Source organism: Myotis brandtii, unplaced genomic scaffold (assembly GCF_000412655.1).
Source record: "Myotis brandtii unplaced genomic scaffold, ASM41265v1 scaffold51, whole genome shotgun sequence".
NCBI lineage: Eukaryota > Metazoa > Chordata > Mammalia > Chiroptera > Vespertilionidae > Myotis > Myotis brandtii.
In genome coordinates, this window is record NW_005369442.1 from 2,587,494 (window position 1) to 2,609,391 (window position 21,898).

General features: G+C 38.0%; 1 protein-coding gene across 4 annotated transcripts in view; it reads left to right on the forward strand.

Annotated features, from left to right (window-relative positions):
* Positions 1-17,880, forward strand: part of CEP135 (centrosomal protein 135kDa) — a 75,634-nt gene extending 57,754 nt beyond the window's left edge. For 3 of the 4 annotated variants that reach the window (XM_005877170.2, XM_014548495.1, XM_014548496.1), the window contains 5 exons: positions 6,641-6,850; positions 7,967-8,169; positions 9,092-9,196; positions 11,058-11,171; positions 16,297-17,880. In XM_005877170.2, coding sequence (XP_005877232.1) covers positions 6,641-6,850; positions 7,967-8,169; positions 9,092-9,196; positions 11,058-11,157 — 618 coding nt within the window. In that variant the 3' untranslated portion in view covers positions 11,158-11,171; positions 16,297-17,880. Of the gene's footprint in view, positions 1-6,640; positions 6,851-7,966; positions 8,170-9,091; positions 9,197-9,628; positions 9,679-11,057; positions 11,172-16,296 lie in introns of those variants that run through there. The other variant, XM_014548494.1, reaches the window with a different exon arrangement.
* Positions 17,881-21,898: the final 4,018 nt, after the last annotated feature.

A 21,898-nucleotide genomic window follows, 5' to 3' on the forward strand; every position in this document is an offset into this window, starting at 1 on the left:
TCCCAAATTAAGCTACTCTGAAATTCAATCAACTGCATTTCAAAGTCAGCCATGTCTATCCATGAAAATATTTGTAAGTTTAGTGCCTCCATTTTCATGCTGTCTGGAAACCTCATGGATTTTGCTGTCTCTTTCAGTTCTCTGAATTTCGCAAATCCTGAGAAGAACTGCTCAATAGTTGACTCGATGATGTTTAAAAACAGCTTTTGAAGGCTTTGACAGTCTGTTCTGTCATCTTTTGGGAGGTCTTTGATGTGCCTCTTGAGGTTTGGGAAATATCTAAATCTCTCACCATCCACATCCCTCTTAAAGACTTCCAGTTTCTTTTCAAAAGCCTTTATGTAACCAAACATAACATCAAGTGTCTTGCCAGTTCCTTGTAATTTAACATTTAAGTCATTCAAATGTTCACAAAAATTGTAAATGGAAGATTATAAGAGAGGGTTTTGCGTACCAGCAAAAGTTACTGGCGTGCCATGTTTGGCACATGTGCCAGGGGTTGCCCACCCCTGGCCTATAGCATTTTACATTCCCACCAACAATGTAAGGATTTCAATTTCTCTACATCTTTGCCAACACTTGTTATTTTCTGGGGTTTTTTTAATAATAACCATCCAATAGGTGTGAAGTGGTATCATATTTTGAATTTGAATCACAATTTCTTAATGATTAGTCATGTCGAGCATCTTTTCATGTGTTTATTGACCATTTGTGTATGTTCTTTGGAGAAATGTCTATTCAAATCCTTTGCCCATTTTTTTTTTTAATCCTCACTCAAGGATATTTTTCCATTGATTTTAAGAGAGAGTGAAAGAGAGAGGGAGAGACAGAGAAATGTCGATGTGAGAGAAACATGGATTGGTTGCCTCCTGCACTCGCTCTGACCACGGCCCTGCCGGGAGGACCCTGCAACCAAGGTACATGCCCTTGACCGGAATGGAACCCAGGACTTTTTGGTCCGCAGGCCAACACTCTATCCACTAAGCCAAACTGGCTAAAGAGCATCATTTTTCAATCAGGTTGTTTTTGTTATTGAGTTGTAGGAATTGTTTGTATAATCTGGATGTTAATCCCTTATTAGATAGGTGTTTTGTAAGTTTTTTCTCATACATGGCTTGCTTTTTCACTCAATTTTATCCTTTGATGCCTAAAAGTTTTAATTTTTATGAAGTCCAATTATTTCTAATACTCTTATTACATAACTTTTGGTATCATATTTAAGAAATAATTGCTGAGTCCAATATAATGAAGCTTTTCCCCTATGTTCTTCAACTACGTTTCTAAGTTTTAGCTCTCATATTAAGGTCTTTGATCCACTTTGAATTGACTTTTGTATATGATATAACATAAGGGTCCATATTTATTCTTTTGTATGCAGGTTTAAATAAGCTCTTATCATAAAGACAGTCTAATAAAATTTTCTTAAGTAAATCTTGAATTCAGTTAAAATATAGAGACCTAGTTAGATTTATTTAGAATAGATGGCTATTAGGGTTTTTTGGTATTTTTGGTATAGTGTTGTAGTCTTCATTTTTTAGGAGAAAGTATTAATTATCTATAGTGGGTAGGATTATAGCCCCCCCAAAATATATATTTAGGTTCTAATACCTAGTACCTGTGAATATGACCTTTTATGAAAATAGTATCTTTGCAGTTCTATAATCAGGTTAAAATGAGGTTATACTAGACCAGGCAGGTCATAACCCAATGACTTGTGTCCTTATAACAGTGATTTTCAACCAGTGTGCTGCAAGAATTTTTAAAACATGCAGTACCTATTTAGTCAGGGGCATGGACCGCTTTTCCCTTAGATTGTCAAATAAAAAAATGACAGCCAACACAATAGCCATCCCATTTGAATGAATCAAAATTATACCTATTTTTTGTTAGATCAGCAAAAAAACATATTTTGTGTGTGCTGCAGAATTTTAGTAGTTACTTTATGTGTGGCATTAGCTGAAAAAAGTTGAAAATTGCTCCCTTATAAGATAAGAGAAATATGGATACAGAAGACACAAGGGAGAGTGGCAGGTGAAGATGGAGACTGAGATTGGAGGGATTTGTCTACAAGGCAAGGAACTCCAAGGATTGCCAGCAGTCACCAGAAGATGGGAGAGAGGCATAGAACAAATTCTCTCTCAGAACCTCCAGAAAAAGCCAACTCTGTTCACATATAAATTTCAGGCTTGTAACCTCCAGAATTGTGAGGGAATAAATTTCCATGGTTTTAAGACACTCAGTAATTTGCAGTAATTTGTTATAGCAGACCTAGGAAACTAATACACTACCTCTATAAACTTTCTATTGAGTATAATAACTAAAAGCATGCTTTTCAACCTTCAAAAGAGTTCTCAGGAAAACTGTTCTTTAGTTCTTTATAATTTTTCATGTTATATAGTACTAGAGGCCTGGCACACAAAATTCGTGTGCGGGTCCGGTCCCTAGGCCTGGCCTGCGATCAGGGCTATCTTCCCCAGCTGCCTGCAGCCACCCCCACCCCCCACTGCCACCTGCCCCAGTTCCCCGCTCGCCATCGGGTGATCGGTGCCTGATGGCCAGGGGAAGGAACCGAGAGGTCGGCTGTTCCCACCGTCTTGCCAGCCCCTGCCCTTGCAATGGGTGGCCATCAGGTGATTGGAGCCTGCCGGCCAGGGAAAGGGACCAAGAGATGGTCAGTGTGCCTCATAGTGACTGGTCTAGCGGTCGTTTTGGTCATTCTGTTGCTAGGGTCAATTTGCATATTACCCTTTTATTATATAGGATAGAGGCCAGGTGCACGGGTAGGGGCCGGCTCTCCTGCCCTGAAGGGTGCCCCAGATCAGGGTGGGGATCCCTGCTGAGGGACGGGAACCCTGGGGCAGGCGCCACAGTGTTTGCAGGCCGCCCCTCCCCCCCCCAATCAGGGAGGGGTGCCCGCTAGGATGGGGCGGCCTGGGCAAGGGGCCACCGGCTGTTTGTATGCAGGCTATGCCCCCAATCAGGGTGGGGGTCCCCGCTGGGGGCGGGGCCAGCCTGGGCAAGGGGCCTGGGGTGGTTTGCAGGCTGGCCAAGTGCCCGATTGGGGTGGGGGTCCATGCTGGGGGGCGGGGCTGGCCTGGGCGAGGGGCCACCGGCTGTTTGCAGGTCAGCCACGCCGCTGGCTTTGTCAGGAAGGATGTTCGGAAGACATGCAGTCTAATTAGCATATTACCCTTTTATTAGTATGGATGTGTAATTGATTTATATCAGGGGTCCTCAAACAATGGCCCGCGGGCCACACGCGGCCTGCCGAAAACATTTATCCGGCCCGCTGGGTGTTTTTGCCACCGCTGCCTGTCCTGCTTAGCAGCCGACTCGTCCCGAGCCCGCAGTGCGCATGTGTGGAATGTCTGAGGGACAGTGAACTGGCCCCCTGTTTAAAAAGTTTGAGGACCTCTGATTTATATATTAATATTTCATTTGTTTGGGGGAAACTGACTTTATTAATTCATTAATATTTGGAAAATCCAAATGTTTACTTTTCTGAAACTGTTGACATTTATTAAATCTTTACACACAGCATTCTATTTTTTATGTTGACTCATTTCAGAAGAGCCTGTTTGAATTAATTTTCAAGTGGGGGCTTGTTTCTAAATTCTAGAAGTAGAGTTTAAGTCACTTTGTATTTATTACTCATAATCTAAATTGTGAGAAATTTAAATTATGGATTTTTCTAAGACAAGTATCTTATCAGTATTTCAAACTTTGCTCATTATTTCAGTTAATATTGTCTTATAAAGTAGTGTATTATTAAATTAAATTTAAATATGACTTTAGGTATTTGGTTTTAAAGCAAACTCCATTTTGAAATTCAGAATTTAAAGACAATTGACGAGTGATAAGTACAGGTTGTGGCAAAAGTAGGTTTACAGTTGTGAGTACACAAAACACAGAGTTCATTCTTGTACTGTTATTTATTGATTATTGTATTATTTTCCATACAAACAACTGTAAACTTGCCTCACCCTGTATATATGTTACTTTTCTTGAAAAGGCATTATTATAACAAACCATTTATAGAGGAAAATTTACTGTAGTTCAAAGAACTCTCATATTCACAACACCCTAGAACAATAATTTTCATCTTTTTTTAAATTAAATCTTTATTGTTCAGATTATTACAGTTGTTCCTCTTTTTCCCCCCATAGCTCTCCTCCACCCGGTTCCCACCTCACCCTCTGCCCTTACCCCCCTACCCCCAATGTCCTCATCCATAGGTGTACGATATTTGTCCAGTCTCTTCCCGCACCCCCCACACTCCTTTCCCGCCCAAAAATAGTCAGTCCACTCCCTTTCTATGCCCCTGATTCTATTATATTCACCAGTTTATTCTGTTCATCAGATTATTTATTCACTTGATTTTTAGATTCACTTGTTGATAGATGTGTATTTGTTGTTCATAATTTGTATCTTTACCTTTTTCTTCTTCTTCCTCTTCTTAAAGGATACCTTTCAGCATTTCATATAATACTGGTTTGGTGGTGATGAACTCCTTTAGCTTTTCCTTATCTGTGAAGCTCTTTATCTGACCTTCAATTCTGAATGATAGCTTTGCTGGATAAAGTAATCTTGGTTGTAGGTTCTTGCTATTCATCACTTTGAATATTTCTTGCCACTCCCTTCTGGCCTGCAAAGTTTCTGTTGAGAAATCAGCTGACAGTCGTATGGGTACTCCCTTATAGGTAACTGACTTTTTTTCTCTTGCTGCTTTTAAGATTCTCTCTTTGTCTTTTGCTCTTGGCATTTTAATTATGATGTGTCTTGGTGTGGTCCTCTTTGGATTCCTTTTGTTTGGGGTTCTCTGCGCTTCCTGGACTTGGAAGTCTATTTCTTTCACCAGGTAGGGGAAGTTTTCTGTCATTATTTCTTCAAATAGGTTTTCAATATCTTGCCCTCTCTCTTCTTCTGGTACCCCTATAATTCTGATGTTGGTACGCTTGAAGCTGTCCCAGAGGCTCCTTACACTATCTTCGTATTTTTGGATTCTTTTTTCATTTTGCTTTTCCGGTTGGGTGTTTTTTGCTTCTTCGCATTTCAAATCTTTGACTTGATTCTTGCGCTCCTCTGGTCTGCTATTGGGTGTAATATTCTTTATTTCAGACCGTGTATGCTTAATTTCTAGTTGTTTCTTTATCATAGCATCGAGGGTCTCATTAGTTTTCGTGAAGCTCTCCAAAAGTTTATTGCAAGCCCTCAAAATTGCGTTTTTTAGCTCTATATCCTCCATTTCTGTCATGTTTTTTTGTCTCCGCATTTTTTATGCTTTCTTGGTGCACCCCCTAGTGGTCTTTGTGCGCAGTCTTGTTCTAGTTGAGCCTTGATTGTTGTAGTTAATACTAGAGGGATTTGACCACCAGGCCGACTGGCTGTGTGAATCAGCTGTGTCTGCCGCGGAAAACTTCTGTCCTCTGGGGAGGTGCTAATCTAGCCTTTGCCTGAGGCGATCCGGCAAATGGCTCTGCGCAGGGCTTGGGCGGGGCGGGATCAACAGGGCAACAGGGCGGGCGGAGGGAGCGGTTATGGTGCCCTCAGTCCCGTTCCCAGAGGCTCTGCTTCTCAGAACCCCAGGAACCGCTGCAAACCTCGGAGAGAAAGCTGCCTTCCAACTGATGCCAGACACTCCCACTTCTCCCGTTTGAGTCCCCAGCGATTCACCCGTATCTGGAGCTCAGAGTCTGAGACTCCCCCCTGACCGAAAACGACAACCGCGCTCTCAGCCACCAGTGACCCAGCTGCAGTTTGGTAGGTAATTTTCAGATTGCAAAGGGCCAGGCCTTTCATATGCAAAAGCCTCTGCGCACAGCTTGAGTGGGGCGGGGTCTTTGGGGATCAACAGCGCAGAGCAAGCAGCTATGGCTGCTTCTCAGTCCTACCCTAAGAGGCCCCGCTTCTCAGTGTCCCGGTAATCGCTGCAAGTACCTCTGAGAGAAAGCCGCCCTCGAGTTCCAACCGATGCCAGACAGTCTAGTTTCTCCTGTATGAGTCTGGGTCCCCAGAGACTCGTCCGGAACTGGAGTTCAGAGCAGTCAGGAGCTTGAGACTCCCTCCCGATTGAAAAAGACAACCGTGTCCTCAGTTCCCAGCCCTTTCCACGTGCACCATGTCCTCAGCTGCTAGCCCTTTCCACATGCGCCACGTCCTCAGCTGCCAGCCCTTTCCGCGTGCGCCTCTGTACCTCTGCACTTTACTTCCACACCGCACCTCCTCTGAGTCTCAGTGTGCTTTTCTCTTTCCTTCTAGTTGTAGAATTTCCACTCAGCCAGCCTTCCTGTGGTTCTGGATGATGTCCGTTTTGTCTTTTAGTTGTATTTTTGAAGTTGTTGTGCGAGGCAGCAATTTCCGGTGTTTACCTATGCCGCCATCTTCGTTTCTCTCCATCTTTTTATCTTCTAAATATATACATGAAGTACTTATTTATCATGATTAATAATTATATGCAATTCATGTGTTAAGCATTAAATAGGCCATCTTTAAATATAGCAGGCAACTTCTTGAGAGTATCTGAAAATATGCAAATATTGGCACTTACATTTTTATGAAGTGAGGTTGTAGCTGCACAAATTCAAGCCTTTAAAATTATTGGGTTACTCCAAGTTTTTACCTGTTTCTTTTTTATTTTCAGCACATAAATGCACATCATGCCTATGAATCTCAGATCTCATCAATGACAAAAGCCATATCTAGATTAGAAGAAGAGCTAAGACATCAAGAAGATGAGAAAGCAACAGTATTCAATGATTTGTCATCTCTTAGAGAACTCTGTATTAAGCTTGACTCAGGCAAAGATATTATGACCCAACAATTGAATGCTAAAAACCTTGAATATGAGAGGGTAAGAACTTACGAGATATTGTTGTAATACGTTGTTTTACTGAGCCCTACTCTAGTTGTTTTAATTTATCATTCACTACCTAATATATTTGTTGCCCTTCGGAGTAGTTACTTTTGACTGCAGGAGTTTGAGAACTAACTTTGACTACTAGATTCTCTGCCAGGATTTCTCTGGCATAAGTGGTGATGAAATTAGGAGCTGTTTTAGAGTAGATGGGTGTTTAGGGGATATTAGTCTCATTATAGAATAGAAGCATATCCCAATACATTCTTTATTTGTTTAAAGATAAGACTTAAATGAAGTGGTTAGCACTTCACTGCTTCCTAAATAGAATATTTTTCCTGATAAAAATCTCAATGCAGCCCGGCCAGCGTGGCTCAGTGGTTGAGTGTTGACCTATGAATCAGGAGGTCAGGGCACATGCCCGGGTTGCAGGCTTGGTCCCCAGTAGGGGACGTGCAGGAGGCAGCTGATCCATGATTCTCATCATTGATATTTCTATCTCTCCCTCTCTGAAATCAATACAAATATATATATATTTTTTAAATCTCAAGGCATTTAAATCTTTAAAAGTCTAGTTAGCTGGAACTTCCCATTCCCAAACTGAAGCATTACTTTAAATATGTGTTTTCAAACATTGGTTTTTCAATTTTCACTCATTTAGTATCTTTGTTTACTGGTACTGAGAAGCTCAAATACTGGCTTAATCATGTAGTCAGAGGACACAGATTTAATAGATCAGAAGAGCCTCCTTGCTGATAGGGTGGCCATATTTTAGGAGTTTATGATAATGACCCTCTCCTGATAAGGTAGTACTAGAAAACTATTTGAAGGTTGGAGTAGATCTCATAGCCAAATAAGCCCTTACTGAAAATAGCAAAGATTGTTTTGAAAATAAGATTTTTTTATACTTAAAAGAGTGGTTCAGGATTTTTAACTGGTACCCCAAATGAAGGAACTGATGTGTATGGATATACTAGTAGCTCTGCAGATAATTTTTCTGAGTAAGTCTATAATGTGCCAAGAAGTCATGTAACATTATATTTAAGATTGTTTTTCTTGAAATGTTAAAAAAAAAAAAAGTGCCGAAGTAATCTTCCTTTGTTTTTCCTGTAGGTTGTGATGGAATTAGAAAATGTAAAATCAGAATCAGACCTGTTAAAAACACAACTGTCAAGTGAGAGACATACGATTAAAAATCTTGAATCATTGTTGGCTACGAATAGAGATAAAGAATTTCATTCTCATTTAACTTCCCAAGAGAAGGATACAGAAATTCAGTTACTTAAAGAGAAGTTAACCCTTTCAGAAAGCAAATTGTAAGTGTCTTAAATCAATCTATGTAAGGAAAATAGCTTCTTAAAAATAATTTTAATATGAGTAAATTGTAGATTTGTAGCATAAAACAAAAGATTAAAAACATTGGAGGAACAAAAAAAATGTTTTTAACTTTCAGTGGGAGACGGGGGAAGGGAGTGTGAAGGGCAGTTTAAAAACCAAAATACTTTATTTATGTGGCTGCTGCTTTTGGAAGTTTAGGGACTTAGTTCAGAAGAGATACCATGTTTGGAGATGTAGATTTGTATATCTTCACCAGAGATGGTTCCCATGGAAGTGAATGAGTGAACTTTGTAAAAATTACTAAATTTGAGCAAGGAAGAGAGGAGTCAGCAAAGGAGAGAGCATTTCAGGATGGGAGTATCAGCAGCTTTTCATTAGGAGAAATACTTCAAGAAACCTGGGCAGTTTGACCCTCGTGTATTGCTTACCTTTGAGGAGGTTGATGATGGTGTCTTTTTAGCCTGGAGAGGGTTAGATATATTTGTGGGAAGAAGAGTGGAAACTCAGAGTAGATGGTACATACAAGTGGAATAAGTAACTTTTAAAAAGAATTAGAAACATTTCTCTTTCTGAGTCAAGAAAGAGTCAAGGAAGCCAGTGAAGATACTTTACAACTAGACATCACAATCCTGTCATTACTCAAATTTGTATCTGCAGTCCTGCTGCAGTGCCTTGCACATGCTAAGTGTTTATTAAATAAGATGCATGAAAAAGGAAACTTTGTGATAGAAGCTCCAGAAGTTTTGAGAATTATTGTTGAAAGTCTTAATCTTCCCTTTTTTTCATTCTTAAGTATCATCTTCTTTGTATTTATTAATCACAGAAAAATCTATGACACTACACTCTACAAAGCAGAACATTTGTTATTCATTTCTTTGAATTTTAAAATTTGTTTTTAAGAACTAGTCAAAGCCGGGAGAACACCATGCTTCGGGCTAAAGTGGCACAATTACAAACAGATCATGATGCCATGAAAAGGCAGATATCAACTGAAAGATATGAACGGTAAGAAAAACTTTTAGCATTAGATAGTGTTTTTATTTATGTCCTGTCCTATTTCAAAAAGTATTTAATGTGGCTTACAAATAGCAAACTGTTTTTTTAGCATTAATGCTCAAAATAAATTTCTTCAGTAATTCTTCCTGAAAAGGCAACAAGTGTTGTGGAAGATAATATCACTACAGTAAATAAAGTAGCAGGTATTGTGTGAATGTTTTCCATAGCAAAATTAGGTCATTATTTCAGAGGATATAGCTAGGGAATAAACAAGCTAGTAAGGATTCCACAAGAGTCCAAAACAGTATGATCCAATTGGAAACTAAATACAAGTCATCAAATAAGTGATGATGCTGATTATAAGGACTTTAACAAATATGTACCAGATACTATGTATATATTTGATAATCCTAACAACCTATTATTATGCCTATATTTTAGGAAACGGGGGTCATACAGGAGTAAATAGCAGAGTCAGTAATGAAATTCAGGCAAGTCTGGTCTAATTTTAAAGCCTGTGCTCCCCAACCTCTGTAATATACTCTCTACGGCTTAGTAATTTTCATATTCACTTGTATTTCAGTTCATTTGCTTCATTATGTTAAAAATTTTAATCCCCAAGTGTTACAAACAGGAATAAGACCTGCTTTAAAGTTAAAATCAGTATCTGATTTTTAAATCAGTTGTCAAGTGTCTTCAATTAGTCTTTCCTACTATATTAATATCATAGATAACAGCATTTCTGAGATGATATTCTCAAACAGTGGAAAAATTGCTTATTAGGTCAATTTTTTAGTTCTCTTATTCTTATCCATTGACATTAAAATGTTTATTGATGTGCTGTTTGACATATAGACAAAATTTGCTAGGAATTCAGTATTTATTATCTTAGTAAGATATGAAGCCTGAGATTGTGTCAGTGTTGTGAAAGCAATTTTTAATCTCATAATTTAGAAGACCTAGTTTCTTAATATGCTGAACTGTATATATATATATAATTATTTCCATTTCTTAATGATAACTTAAATTCTCTCAATTCACAGGTCCTAAGTCAAACTCTCGATTGCGTAAGGTTATAGACCCCCTTAATTTCTCTTTTTCCCTACCCCAGTTTCCAAAGAAACCTTGACCCACATGACCATGTCTTTCCTTCTTAACATCCAACTAGATTATGCATTCTTAAAGAGGCAATATTGCCTCCTGTGGGACAAAATTGGTTCTTGGGGGAAGAGGGAGTGGCAAAACCCCCTAGGTATTACCATAATTTATGGCCCTCTAAAGGGCTACAGTAAGTAAACAATGTACCTGTATATTCAAATTTCATGGAGTGTGGAGAAAACATCTATAAAAGTTTCTTTAGGGGAATAATAGTGAAAAAGCGTTTGTGAAACACCCAAGTATGTAGAAATCCTGGATACTGAAGAACTCAAGGCATAAAAAGTCTAGGCCAGAGCCTGGATTGCTCACAAGGAGATGGTAGTGCAGTCCCCATGCTTTGTGGGGCAGACAGACACAGGGAAGGAAAGCATAATAGAGAATGGATTACTTTACTCTATGACATTTGGGAGTTTTGAGGCAGGAAGAGGCAGAGGGCTAGATTAATGTGCAAGAAGAGGTGGGAAAGGAAGGAGCAGAGGGAAGAACCATCCAACTTTGGAAATCTGTGCTCAGAGGGCCTTTGAACAGTCTCTTATAATACAATTCCTTTAATTGAAATCTTTTATCTATTTAAAAATCATATAAGGACATGGGATTTAAATTTAGTAAATAGAAATTAATTGAGCAGTAATTATTTCATTAACAACAATAGCAGCACCTTGTATTTGTGTCGCCCTTTTTGGTATTATCTCTTATTTGATCTACTTGACAGAGAACGAGCAATCCAGGAGATGCGTCGGCATGGCCTTCCCACACCACCCCTTAGTTCTACTCTGAAATCTCCTTTACATTCTCCTGAACATATCAACTGATAATTTTTAGAAAGGTACGTATGTAACACCATGGACAAGCAAAACTAATCTATGATTAGGAAAATTTAGGAAGTAGTTTTCTGGAGAGGCAAGGAGATTGCCTGCAAAAGTGATCAGGGGAACTTTCTGACCACCTTTGGTGGGAATAATGGAATGTTCTATTTGGTGGTGGTTATGAGAGTATATCCTATCTAATAAAAGAGTAATATGCAAATTGACCGTCACACCAACACACAAGATGGCCGCCCCCATGTGGACACAAGATGGCCAGCAGGGGAGGGCACTTGGGGGTGACCAGGCCTACAGGTGGAGGGCAGTTGGGGCTACCAGGCCGGCAGGGGAGGGCAGTTGCGGGGGGACCAGGCCAGCAGGGGAGGGCAGATGGGGGGGACCAGGCCAGCAGGGGGAGGGCAATTGGGGGCAATCGGGCCGGCAAGGGAGCAGTTAGGCATCAATCAGGCTGGCAGGCAGAAGCAGTTAGGGGCAATCAGGCAGGCAGGCAGGCAGGCGAGCAGTTGGGAGCCAGTAGTCCTGAATTGTGAGAGGGATCCCAGATTGGAAAGGGTGCAGGCTGGGCTGAGGGACATACCCTCCCTGCCCCCTGTGCATGAATTTTGTGCACCGGGCCTCTAGTACAATTTTAAAAACTCATTGAACTGAACATTTCTGGTCCATGACGATATGAGACATCACAGAGAAATATTTTATGAAGTGCTAAATTCAAGGTACAAGTACTAGATGATACAAGTGTGGACAAAGACAGACAGGAATGCATGTGGCACAATAGACTGAATCTGATTGGAATTACAGGTTGTTGGGGAATAATGAGGGAGAAAGGCGTGGAGAGTAGGATACATAGAATTATTTAACGTGAGACTAAATGAGAGATTTATTCTGTAAGTCAAGGGGAGCCATTGAAGGTCTTCCTGTATATAGCATGCATACAAGGGAAGAGTTAAGATGAAAGAACAGTTTCTAGCCCGGTTGGTGTGACTCAGTGGTTGAGCATTGACCTATGAACTAGGAGGTCACAGTTCAATTCCCAGTCAGAGCACATGCCTAGGTTGCGGGCTTGATCCTCAGTGGGGGGCCTGCAGGAGGCAGCTGATCAGTGATTCTCTCTCATTATTGATATTTCTATCTCTCCCTTTCCCTTCCTCTCTGAAATCAATAAAAATATATTAAAAAGAAAAAGAAAAAACTGTTCCTGGCAGATTAACTCAAAATTGTATTTGGGCTTTATTGGGCAGGGTAGAAACCAGAGGCAGGGAGACCAGAAAGAGCTATGAACGAAACAGTATAATCAGTTCAGGATCAGTATAATATTATTGAAAGCAAAGATGACCAATTTTAAAAAATAAATTATATGTACAGAAAAGTGTCATGTTATAGTGTACAGCCTAGTGAATTTTCAGAAACTGAGTACACACAACTATGCAGCCTGCACTCAGATCAAGAAATAAAGCATTACCTCACTTGAGCTCCCTTTTGGTCATAAGCCCTGCTCTAAAAGTAACTGTTTTGACTATTAAAAGCATAGATTTTTTTGCCTGCTTTTGGACATTTTAAAAATGATACACATCTCTGGCCTCTTTTCCTCAACAGGCCAGTATGGATTCATCCATACTATTGTGTGTCCTTGTAGAATGCTCATTCTTATTGCTGTGTAGTATTGTATTATGTGAACTTAGCACAGTCCATTTACTCATTCTATTGTTGACAGGCACTGGTAATTTCCAGTTCAGGCTATTACAAAGAGTTATGAACATGCTAGTACCCGTATGTTGGTGAACAGATGTGTGCATTTCTTTGGGTGTATACTTAATAGTGAAATTGTCAGGTCACAGAACATGCAAATGTTTGAGCTTGAGTAGATAAGGCAAAGCAGTTTTCCAGAGCACTAGGACTGAGGAAGTGTCAATGACTTTGCTGACTCACTGGAAATGGGAATGAATGGGAAAGAAGCATGTCAGACCCAGGGTTTGAGAGGTAGGTGACTGTGAAAAATGCAGGCTCATTGACAGAAATAGTAAAGTCAGTTCTTTTAAAAAATTATGCATTTATTTGCCTCTTTTAATAGAAGTACATAGGAGATAAGTAAGCATTTCCTCGATGACTCAGAATGTATGTGCTATGCTTTAACATACAGAAGCTTCCAGGGTTACTGATATTTGAAGGGCCTAGGTTTTGTAAATTATGCTTTATTGGAGCATAGCCACACCCATTTGTTTACATATTGTGTAAGACTGCTTTTCTACAGTGGCAGAATTAAGTAGGTGTGACAGACCCTTTGCCCACAAATCTAAAATATATACTACCTGGTCCTTCACATCATGTAGCCTATGGGAAACTCAACAGTACACCTGTGGGATAATGAATGAAAGCACATAATTCCTTAGTCTTATGGAAAGAGGCTTGACCTTTGAGGTCCCCTGAAAGGGTTCTGGGGACTCCCAGGGATCCCCAGACTATACTTCAGGAACCACTGATATAGAACATTGTGGATTCCAGCAATGTCTAAAGATGTGATAAATTAGAAAACATTTTTTTAATTGTGATAAAATATATATGGCATGAACTTTGCCATCTTAACTATTTTTAAGTGAAAACCCAGTGCATTAAAGTCTCAGCATTAGGCTCTCCCCTCAGTGTTGTGCAACCATCACTACTATTTCCACCCTAAACAGAAAGTCTGTATCCTTTACACAAGAATTCTTCAGTCTCTATGAATTTGCCTACTTATATTTTCATCTAAGTGAAATCATATAGTATTTGTCCTTTTGTCCTTTTGTGTCTGTCTTATTTCACTTCAGATAACGCTGTCATCGAATATCTATCGAATATTGAAAACATATCATCGAATATCTCAGAACTTCCTTCCTTTTTATGCCTAGATAATATTCGTTTGTATGTTCATACCACATTTTGTTTATCCATTCATCAGTTTATGGACACCTGGGTTGTTTTCATCTCTTAGCTATTGTGAATAACACTGCTAAGAACATTGGTGTACAAGGATCTGTTTTAGTCCCTGTTTTCAAATCTCTTGGGTATACCTAGAAATAGAGTTGCTAAGTCATATGGAAAGTCTTTGTTTAACTTCTTGAGTACTTGCCAGACTTTTTCTACACAGCTGTACCATTTTACATTTCCACCATCAATGTGAGGGTTCTAATTTTTCAAGTCCTTTTCAGTGCTTGTTATTTTCCATGTTTTTATTATAGCTATAATAGTAGATATAGATTAGAAAACTTCAACCATTAGCAAAGTCCCAAATAAACTAATGACGTTGTTCATTGGTAACCCATTTCCACCCATAATTTCTAAATATTATCACCAAAATTAATTTTAAGGGCTTTGCCCATAAGCACTCAGAAATAAGTAAGATATGGTTATATCAACCCATATTTTACAGTGCCTCTAATAGATAAAATATATACCCAAATTAGTTTTACTTTTTTTTTTATTGTATGTAATACATGCTCACTGAAAAAGACATAAAATACAAAAATATACAGAAAATAAAAATCATTTAAAAAAATTTTATGGAAAATATATATAACATTAAATTTATCATTTTAACCATTTTGGGGTATACATTTCTCTGACAGTTAGTACAATTCACATTGTTGTGAACAAATTAGTTCCACCATCCAACTTCAGAACTTTTTTATCTTCTCCAACTGAAACTTTGTGCCCATTAAATACTTACTCCTCATTCTCCCACCCCCTGAGAATCACCATTACAGTTTGTCTCTATGAATTTGACAATTCTATGTACCGCAAGATACATGGAATCATACAGTGTTTGTCCTTTTTGTGAATGGCTTATTTCACTTAGCATAATGTTTTCAGGGTTCATCCATGTTGGAGCTTGTCTCAGAACTTTCTTCCTTTTTAAGGCTAAATAATATGCCATTGTATGTATATACCACATTTTTTTATCCATTCATGAGTTGGTGAACACTTGGGTTGCTATTATGAAAGCGCTGCTACTAACATGGATGTAAAATCAAAATCATTTTTAATCCTACAACCCAGAGAAAATAGCAATTAGCATTTTGGTATACTTCCATCTTGTATTTAATTTATAATTAACATACACATGCATAGACATACATGTAATTCTAATAGAGATCATATTCAACGTAGTTTTTATCCTGTTTTTGTTTTGTTTTATTGTTTGTGGTTTTCCCCCCTAATATTGTTATGAGGATTTATTGTTATCATTAAAAATATTTTCAGCCCTAACCGGTTTGGCTCAGTGGATAGAGCGTCAGCCTGGGGACTGAAGGGTCCCAGGTTCGATTCCAGTCAAGGGCATATACCTTGGTTGTGGGCACATCCCCAGTAGTGGGTGTGCAGGAGGCAGCTGATCGATGTTTCTCTCTCATAGATGTTTCTAACTCTCTATACCTCTCCCTTCCTCTCTGTAAAAAATCAATAAAAATATATTTTAAAAAATATTTTCAAAAATGCCATTTTAAAATAGTGATCTAATGGTTTATCACATGGATATCCTGGGATTTATATATCATTCTTTTCTTATGGGACATATAGCTTGTTTCCAATTTTTTTCTCATCAAAAATGTTATTTTACATCAAATTAGAAAGCATGTCTGATAATATCTTCTTAAGTATGTCTTCCTAAATATAGAAAAATATAATTACTTTCTCAGTGTTTCCATTATGGGATTTTTCATATTTTAATGTGTGTGTTTTAATTGGGAGGATGATTAGATAACACATAACCTGAAAATATTTTGAAAAATATTTGACTATCCATAACATTTTAAAACTCAGACAACATAATTTTCAGTACTTGTATACACTTGTATTTTATTAAACCTAGACATATCTTATGTTTTGAGTGATTTTTCTCAGTTAACATGCTATATTATTCCAGTCTCTTCACTATGTGTCATTCTTTTAGTCTTCATGTATTTTGCTGTATTTTGGTAATTTGAAGGGAATCTTTTTGAAGTAGAAAACAGTAATACTTAACCACTAAATAGGCAAGGGTTGTATTAGAGAATATAATTTCAATTAAAACATTACTGAATCTAAGTTTTTCATGATGTTTTGAGCTTGGTTTAACATTTTTATTTTAACCCACCTTTCCCTTCCCCTCTTTTTCAGAATGTTGACTTTCAATGAGTTGGCTGTATGGACTTGTTACAGACAGAACAGTAATAATATATTTGAAGTACTTGTTCCTGAAAATCATGAAAATTGAAACAAATTCTACCTCTTTCAACTTTTATTTAAATCAGTGAATATTTATGTAAAAATGGTTTAAAAGAGCTATATCTATGTGTATATTTTCATGCATATTACAGAAAAAAAATATGTATTAATAGTGCTGATATATCTGTATTTTTATTCCTGACTTAAATTACTCCTCAATGTGTGTTTATACTGTGAATTAATATAATGTATTAATCACATTGTTTTAATCTTTTAATGAGCCATATTTGTATATAAATATTCTTACAGTACTTATTTTTAAAGTGTTTTTAGTTTTCATACTTGTGCTGATAACCTATATCTTTAACACATTCACAAAGGATTATCAACTCAGATGTTACACTTAACTTTTTTCTTCTAAATGTAAAATTAATTACCATTTGCTGTCTATCATTGAGGTAAATATATTCAGGTCTATTCTTATAATAGCAGTCTTGGTAAAATAATGATTACCATTTATAATTTATTGTCAATTAGAACAACTGTGATGGGAAAGATACACTTATATATTATATACTTTATTTTCGCTATCACATGGTCACTTCACATGATACAAATTTATCAAAATCAAACTAAAAGTGGTATTTAAAATTTTTGTCAAACCACAGAACAGAAATTTGGGACTCTTTTCCAGTAAATAAAATTCCTCACTATATCAGTATAAAAGTTCAGAATATAATAAAATAGTATATGGGGTAAATATAGTAAAACATTTTGCTAAAATTCCAGTATACATACATTCGATAATATCAGATTTTGTTTCTAAACCTGTATTTTGTCAGTTAGTCAGTCTTCCAGAATAGTATGTAAACACTGAACTATGGCATAATAAGTAGAAAACAGCATTTTACAATTTTCAAAATTTTAATTTTAAAGAATATAAATATATGCACATATTAATAAAAGAACAGTAGCACAAAATAGAGTATTGAATACAAAAACTAATCGTGTTTGAACCATACACATTTGAAGAATATCCTGTTCTCTAGTAGATTTTCATTATGACTGAAAAAGAGCTTAAAAACTAACAGGAAAGTGAAAGGCTAATTACTATGATCCATTTTGTTTCCTCCTTTAATAACGTGGAGTTTGTGTGTGTGCATTTGTGTGTACCTGGAGGTGGGCATTGCTCTTTTCCTAAAACTAATATGCCTTATATGTGTGAGATGCCCTTTGCAATAATTCAGTGTGTAATTTGGGTGTGATGTGCCTTACTTTACCATCATCTTTGTAATTTTATGTATTCCATCTCCTTTGTGTGAGTTCAGGTATTACATTAAAAGACAAGAGAAATGGGATTATTTGCAATGTCAAATGGAAAATCTTTTAAAAATATATGTAAATAAAATAAAAATATTTGTTCCCACCTTTCCCCCCAAAGCAACTGCAAGACATATTTTGTTAAATTTATTATATTTTTACTGTTTTCTGTCATTAAAAATGTGTAGCTTGCTATAATTGTTTTTATAACCATGATACAATTTTCTAAAGTTAGTTTTAGCTTAAAATACTGAATGTTCTGACCTTTTATAGATGTTTTTAATTTGTTTTAAATAATTTTAAATTATGGAGCTTGACATAGATTTTCCAATAAATATTCCAGTCTATTCTCTCTTTCTTACAAATAGTTTTTTGAAGAATTTTAGCAGTATTCGTTATTCTAAAATTAAGAACAGTTTATTCAAATCAAACTTTATCCTGGTGAGATATAGGGAATCCTCTGAATTTAGGTGCCAGATGCTTTTTTTTTTTTTTACTCCCTTTTATTTTCAACTAGTTCAAAATGTAAGAAGTGAAGTTACAGTTTCTGTTTGAAATTCATCTATAAAATGTTTAAACAGGCTTTTGTGTTTGTGTACACATTTTTCTCTCTTGCAAATTTCTAATGTGTAGCAAGAATTTAAAATACTAATTGAGAAACTGACCCACCAAATTGATTTCATGACCCAGCAAAGGGACACAGCCTATAGTTGAAAACATTATAACATGAACCATCTCTACCTTTCCCACTATTACATTTATCCTCATGAGTCAGTTTTGCTCCTTTGGCTTGTTCCCACTTGCATACACACTTCCCATTTTTAATCTCACATTTAAAACCCTCCCAGACCCCTTCCATTTTATTTTTGCTCCTTCTTTGACAAAAATTTCTTGAAAACAGTTATCTACACTCATTTCATCCCCCTCCCTTTACACACACTATTCCTTCTTGCATTACTCCAGTCATGCTTTATTCCTATTACTTACTCAAACCATTCTTGTCAAGGCACCAACAACCCCATTATGTGTACTTTCTTTCCAATATTACCTTTTTCACTATTTCTTTCCACTTAGTGTCCTTGTAATAGGCATTGCAGAAAGCTCTCTTGCCCTCTCTGCCCTGTGAGGATACAATGAGAAGTCAGTCTGCAACCCCCAGAGGGCTCTCACTTCAACCTAACCATGCTGGCACCATCATCGCAGACTTCCAGCCTCCAGAACTGTGAGAAATTTATTATTTATAAGCTACCCCATCTGTGGTCAATTGTTACAGCAGTGCTGTGCAATGTTTAGCAGTATCTCTGGCCTTTACCCACTAGATGCCAGTAGTAGCACCTGCCAACCAATTGTAACAACCAAAAAATGTCTCCACATTGCCAAACATCTTTTAGAGGACAAAATTACCCATAATTGAGAATGACTGGTTTAACTATATAATTTCCCACTTTCTGTAAACCTCCAAAACAATTAAATGGTTAAATACATATTTTAAAAATATTTTCGTTGATTTTTAAAGAGATGAAGGAAGAGGGAGAGAAATACCCATGTGAGAGCAGAACATCAATCGGCTGCCTCCTGCACGGAGCTCCCTATGGGGAAATGAACTGGCAGCCTTTCAGTGCACAGGTTGACACCCAACCAGAGCACCGAGCCACACCAGCTGGGGCAATGGATGCATATTTTTAAAATCCCTAATGTTCTGCGTTTTCCTTTGGTATATGATATGGCCCCTGGAAATCTGTCTTAACTGAAAGGCAGTTATTTCACAAGTGGAAATGCAGATTGAGACCTGGTTCGATGTGCCACATTTATTATAGCCCCACGTGTAGTAAAAATGAACCGATGTGTTTGAAAAGTGAGGGGGAACAGTACCTGTCTAAAGTGATGCTCTGATTTCTGAGGCCCATGAGACACAAAGATTAGCTAGAAAGCTCTAGTATGAGCATAAGTTCTCTAGAACTCTCAATATTTTAAGGTTGTGTCATTTGGGATGATACCTTGCCCTGCAAAATTAAAGGAGAGTAGATACACACTTGATTTATGTACATTTGAAATTTTAAACTTTTTACATTTATTGATTATTTTGAGACAGAGTGAGAGAGGAAGTGGGGGGTAAGGGGGAGTGTGTTCCACTTATTTATGCATTCATAGGTTGCTTCTTGTATGTGCCCTGAATAGAGGTCAAACCTACAACCTTGGTGTATTGGGACGATGCTCTAACCAACTGAGCTACCTGGCCAGGGCCAAAATTTAAATTTTTATAGAGTATATTTTCATGTAGTTGGCAAGACCATAATATATCAAGAAAAAGACTCCAGTGATATGTTCTACGGGGATTTGATTTTCGGCTCTGGGGAACTTTTAGTGACTGTATTAACTCAAAAGAGACTTGCTCAACTCTTTATACAATTCTTCATTATTCTTATTTGGAATAAAGCAGTCATATTTTAGGATATGTAAGCACTGAACAACTGACTGATATTTATAGTCACAAAATACACAACCATATTTTATGCTGGTATTAATTTAAATGTTTATCTAGAACAGTGGTTCTCAACCTTCCTAATGCCACGACCCTTTAATACAGTTCCTCATGTTGTGGTGACCCCCAACCATAAAATTATTTTCGTTGCTACTTCATAACTGTAATTTTGCTGCTGTTATGAATCGTAATGTAAATATTTGATATGCAGGATGTATTTTCATTGTTACAAATTGAACATAATTAAAGCATAGTGATTAATCACAAAAACAATATGTAATTATATATGTGTTTTCTGATGGTCTTAGGCGACCTCTGTGAAAGGGACGTTCGACCCCCAGGGGGTCGCGACCCACAGGTTGAGAACCGCTGGTCTAGAAGAACACAGTTGGAGAAGGTGACATGCACTAGATCTTTGCTGTAGCAAAGTTGCTCCAAGGCATGCATCTGCATTAAAATTACTCTGTTTTTGTCATTGAGACATCTGGCTCAAGATTGAATACCTTGTGGGTTACCTTTCATCTTTGTATCTTTATCATTGAGATTCTTTTTGCTTTTTTTAAAATTTCCTGCTTAATAATGATAAATTATTTTTAGCATCTTTGCATTAATAATGAAGGGGAAGATCATCAGATACTGATTTCCAAGAGTTCCCATTTATTAGATAGGTCTGGGTCTCCAAGTCCGGGGAGTTCTTCCTAAATGCAATATTTTTAAGCCTTTATTTTTTAAAGAATATATTTTTATTGATCTTTAGAGAGAAGAAGGGAGAGGGATAGGGAGAGAAACATCCATGAGAAACATCAATTGGCTGCCTCCTGCACTCCTCCTACTGGGGATGGAACCTGGAAACCGGGCATGTGCCCTGACCAGAGATGGAACTAGGTAGGGAGAGCAGTGATCAATCCCACGCCCTGCCCTTGACATGTTGGTTCATGGGTCAACGCTGGACCACTGAACCATGCCTGCCGGGCCTAAATGATATTCTTGCTACACGTTAAAATGTTGCACAAAGCAACTGTAACAGGATAAGCTTGACCTGAACCCAAGAACCCAACCCGATAAGCATAGCCAACTGCAAAGAAGAAATCAACATGTAATTAACCAAGTACCGTGTAAGCAGTAGCTAAGCCTCCCAAGAGACAGCTTTCGATATGAATGCCCTGTTTCCATTACTTGCTGCAAACATATAAACTACCGAAGGACAACTACATCTGGTTCTCGAATAGAGTACCCCAGGCCCAAGACCCCTTGAGTTTGGTAACACATTGAAGCAGTCATAGTAAAAAGTATGGGGAAAAGTCTCAGTATTTACAGTGATTTTATATATATATATATTCTTTTTCTTTAAAACATCCAAGTCAATCATTTAATTTCATTATGGCTGGGACAATAATGCCGAATGTTAATGTCTCTGTTCTGATGTACAGGACTCAACAAAGAGATGTTGAGCTTTGCTCTTTGGTCCACTTCCAGGAGTCCCAGTGCCATTTCCCATTATCGGGGCTCTGCGGAGCGAAGCTCCCTCTGGGGTCCAGGTCGCTCCCGTTGTGTCTGGCTCGTCCAGGTACCAAGGGCCAGATTTGCACCCTCTGGGCTGGTGACTGAAGGTCTCGGGTTCTTGCCCCGCGTAAGCCTCCCAGTGAACCCTCTCAATAACCACAGACCCCACGCGTTCAGGCGCGCCTCGGGGCGCCCCCTGGCAGCGACCAAGCCCACGCCCTTCCCTGTGGCCAAGCGCCCGGTGTCTGG